Consider the following 4,928-nt stretch of genomic DNA (forward strand, 5'->3'; position numbering starts at 1 on the left):
TACTATTACTACTACTACCACCACCAATGTATTGGTACCTCTACTATTACTACTACTACCACCAATGTACTGGTACCTCTACTATTACTACTACTACTACCACCAATGTACTGGTACCTTAACTATAACTATTATTACTTCTACCACCAATGTACTGGTACCTCTACTATTACTACTACTACTACCACCAATGTACTGGTACCTCTACTATTACTACTACTACTACCACCAATGTACTGGTGCCTCTACTATTACTACTACCACCAATGTACTGGTACCTCTACTATTACTACTACGATTACTACCAATGTTACCAATACCACCACTAATACTGCTACTGCAACTACTATTAGTGTTACTGTTAATGTCGCTATTACACATAGCAGCTACTAATCTAGCCAATGTTACTAGCACTACTATTAATACTACTGAAGCTTCCACTACCAGCAATGTTACTGGTAGCTCCACTATTATTACTATTGCAGATTCTAATACCACCACTGCTGTTGGTACCTTTACTATTTTAGTACTGCAGCTTTTACTATCACTGGTACCATTGTTACTTTTACTACTGCAGCTACTAATACTGCCAATGTTATTGACACTGCCATTACTACTACTGCAGCTACTACTACCACCAATGTTACTAGTAATGCTACTAGTAACTACTACTACTGTTAGCACCAATGTTACTAGTAACAATAAAACTACTACTACTGCAGGTAGCACTGCAACTAATATTACTGTTATCTTTAATATTATTACTGTGACAGCTACTTCAATCAACAGCATTACTGGGAATGTTGGTATTACTACCAATAATGTTACTAGTAATGCTACTAGTAACTACTACTACTGTTAGCACCAATGTTACTAGTAACAATAAAACTACTACTACTGCAGGTAGCACTGCAACTAATATTACTGTTATCTTTAATATTATTACTGTGACAGCTACTTCAATCAACAGCATTACTGGGAATGTTGGTATTACTACCAATAATGTTACTAGTAATGCTACTATTAATACTACTGCCAATGTTACTAGTATTTCTACTATAACTACTACTGCAGCTGTTAATACCACCAATGTGGTACCATACCTCTATTATTATTTCTACAACAGCTGATACTACAGCAATTCTACTGGTGCTGCTGCTGCTATTACCACTACTGCAGATACTATTATCACCAATTTTATGGGTACTTCTACTATTACTACTACTATATCTACTGATACCACTAATCTTATCTGCACCTCTACTATTCCAACTTCAGCAGCAACTGCTACCACCAATGTTACTGGTACCCTTTCTATTTCTGTACTACAGCTACTACTACCACCATTCTTACTGGTACCCCTACTATTCTTACAACTTTTGTGAGTAATGCTACCAATCTTAATGATACCTCTACTAATACTACTACTGCTATCCTCATTTCGTCTACTTTTACTACATGTGATTCTTCTCTGATATACTCATTAGTAATACCTCTATTAGTGGTCTTAGTACTACTATTATTACCTGTACTACAGACATTACTCCTGTTAAGAATGTTACTACTATTATTACTTTATCTGCTGTTAACATTTTACCCTCTTTATGTACCACCATCATTACTACTACCGCTGATTGCAACTCCATGGCTAGCACAGCTCCTACTACTGTTAGTAATACCACGGTTATTACTACTTTTACTAGTACTACTATATCTAGCACTGCTAATATTACTTCTGCTGATAATGCCTAATACCTTTACTGCTGTTCTTGCAGCTTTACAACCACATGAAAACTCAGCAGCCTCTAACCACTTTGGCACTTGTCCATATCAGTTGACAGGCACAGGCGTTTCTTCAAACATTGAGTTTAATAGACAACCAAGTAATAGGCGCTGCAAGCAGCATCTGAGTAAGTGAGAGCTACCGTGCACACCTGCAGAATCTAGAATTTTTGTGACCTGCGGCCACCACTCTGCTGTAAAAGTCTATCATTCTTTTAAATGATAAAGAACATAGGGTAGAGGCAGATTGGTGGTTGGCAGGTGGTGCTACAGCCCTGTAACTGATGCATCCATTCAGGGGAACAAGTCCTAAATGTTGTGTTATCATTCAATGACACAACTACTAGAGCTGCTATTACTTCACTTATATCCAGAATCTGACAAACTGCCAGGAACTTTTTCATTGTTTCTCTTGGTATCCATTCACTCAACTCAATCACCCCCTACACATTCTTTTTATGTATTAGTCCAATTGATGCCTGGGGGAGAGGGGCTACACACCACAATACAAAAAAATAAAAACAGTATCTAATGTTAAACTCAGAGTCCCAGAAACTAAAGTCCCAGAAAACCTTGTTTGACCTGCCAAGGCTATCCTAAAACATTGGTAGAACAGGTGAGGAGTAGAGAGGTCCTACAAATTCAATGAACTAAAGCAAACTTGAGCTGTCTAAAAACCAACAAATCAAATCTCCTCTTTTATTTACAGAATGGACACTAGTATATATTGATAACAATGCCAATTTTCCCTGATTTGTCTGCCTAATGTGCATGAATCTGAATTACTTTTTAGGGAAATTTGCACTGATAATGCATATCCAAGCATCCTATTCATATTCCTGTAGTTAACCTTGGTATTATGCCATACTAGTACTCTTTATTCTCAACTTTGTTCTCTTTATTAAATAGCCAAAACAAGCACTTGCAAAGATTTCAATATGGCATTTTATACCAGTAGCATTTCATTATGAAGCTGACAAGTGTTGAATATCAGAAATATTTTCACGGTCATATGAAGCTACCATAAGTCATCCTTAGTTCAACCTGGAGATCAAAGCCAAAACTGCAGTGTGGAGCAGTTTGGTCAAACACCTTTGTATTATATAAGAAAATAAGGCAGCTTAATATCAACAGACAATAAGCTCAACTGGAAACACATTTTACATATATATTAGTATAGGATTTAGAACCTTAGAAAGGTTTGATGATCAGTACTAGGACAGGGTCCTTTAGCACCCAAGCCAAGAAGACTAAGGTGTCCCCGTCCCAATAAGGTGTATACTACTTCAGCAGCATAGATTACAGGTTTTCCTCTTCTTGATGTCCATCCTACTTTAGCCCATCCAACCTTGTATGTTCTCCTACACTTGCTTTACCCCTAAGAAGATAAGCATTCCCTAAACAGAATAGGGGGTTCTCTTTTGGGGTCAAAGACAGTAATAAGCACAATATGTATGTTTTAACCCTTCCTTGGCATCCTACACCATAAACTATTCAAAATTGTGATTCAGGAAGAATACCAAAATAACATTAAAAAAGCTTTCCACCCAAGTTACCCCCATCCCCATGCCTTACCTCTCTGGTGAAGAGGATGGCTGCATCATAGTGCTGATCATGTTCATCATCCAACTGGTTGTGCTGATGCTGCCACTTGCAGAAGTTCTTCAAGGTGGTGGCAGCGTTCTTGCTCACTTCTGGTCCCTTGTCTTTGTCAGTGATCATCACCACCTTCACCACAGCCAAACGAATGTGGTTTTCAATGCTAGGGTGGCTGTAGAGCCGAGAAGCGATGGATGCCAAGGTCAGCAGATAGTGGTGGAGATCCTTTCCATACTTCTTGGACATGGACTCATCAGCAACCAGAAGGAGCTCCACATACCTGGACTTGGAGATGGACCTCCTTCTCCTGCTTCTCCCCAATGCCCCATCAGAGGTCTGGTTATTTTTAGCTTGGTTCTCCCACCTGTGCTTCTTGAAGATGCTCATGCCTCCATGCTTATGGGCATGCTTATTGTGCGTCTCACAGCTTGCCCTGCTGGGTACCATCTCAAAGCTGAAGCGGTCCTTGATGAAGACATGAAGAACCCTTTCTGAGGCATCTCTGTACACCTGCCCCACACCTGCCTGCCCCTTGATTAAGGGTTTGATGGTGTAATGGGCATGCTTAACTGCAAAGAAGCCATCCAATCCTCCACAAAGGTTAAAGACAGCCAGGGACTGGGGACTGTTGTCCACCGTCCCCCTGTAGAAGCAATGCTTATGGAAGCGATGCTGAGGATGTAGTCGTCCCAGGTACCTGGTGCTGAAGTGTGGGGACAGCAGGAGATCATCCCTTTCCAAGTCTAAGATGAACTTCTTGCCATCTGCATAGAGGATGTAGCCCACCTTGCCCCCAGCAGCATAGATCTGGTCAATGTTCTGCACTATTCCGCTCCTCCTCTGATGCTCCAGGTGATGCTTTGGAGAAGCAGGTGAATCCACCAAACCTGAATCTGCGGTCCTATTAGAAAAAGCAGCAGCAAAGTGCAACTCAGCAACCAGCAACACCAGCAGAATCAGCACCATTGTCCCCCTCCCTCCTTCCCTGGGCAAGGAAAATGGGATGAATCACTAAAATGCCAACAGAAGCTGTTTAAAGTTTCTTTGCGCAGCAGCTAAGGTGACTTATTCTTTCTCCAGAAATCCATTCACGGAACAGAAGACTGGAGGGATCAGCAGTTGCGGTTTTGTGTCGTTCAGGATGCGTTAACTCCTTGAGCTCAGGCTGCAAGTCGTCCTCTTTGTTGGGATGGAGCTGGGCAGCCTTGCGCTACTGGCACCTGGTCCCAGCCACCTCTCCAACACACAAGTGTCTGGGAGCTCTCCTCTCCAGGATGTGAGCAAGAAGAGAAGAGAGAGATGTGAAGATGGGGAGGAGGAACAATGAATTTATACCGGATTGCCATTTAAAATGGGAGTCACTGCCTCTTAAAGGGAGAGCTCTCAGAACACCACTCCCTCCCCTCTTGTAATAATCACAGGCAGGGAAAGTGTGTGTGTATGTTTTGGGAGAAGAGAAAAAAATAGAACACCAGCCTTTCCTTTGATTCTAGTCTGGGCTGTTTCACAACTGTCCTGACTAACAGCTGACTTCACCAGCTACTGCA

The 4,928-nt window shown here is 41.3% G+C and overlaps 1 protein-coding gene across 1 annotated transcript in view; it reads right to left on the minus strand.

Moving 5' to 3' along the window:
- ADAMTS5 (ADAM metallopeptidase with thrombospondin type 1 motif 5) overlaps positions 1 to 4,663 on the minus strand; it is an 80,765-nt gene extending 76,102 nt beyond the window's left edge. The window contains exon 1 of the mRNA XM_072398016.1: positions 3,358 to 4,663. Coding sequence (XP_072254117.1) covers positions 3,358 to 4,347 — 990 coding nt within the window. The 5' untranslated portion in view covers positions 4,348 to 4,663. The remainder of the gene's footprint in view (positions 1 to 3,357) is intronic.
- Between the last annotated feature and the right edge of the window lie 265 nt (positions 4,664 to 4,928).

The sequence above is a fragment of the Pyxicephalus adspersus genome, chromosome 1 (assembly GCF_032062135.1).
Source record: "Pyxicephalus adspersus chromosome 1, UCB_Pads_2.0, whole genome shotgun sequence".
Lineage (NCBI taxonomy): Eukaryota > Metazoa > Chordata > Amphibia > Anura > Pyxicephalidae > Pyxicephalus > Pyxicephalus adspersus.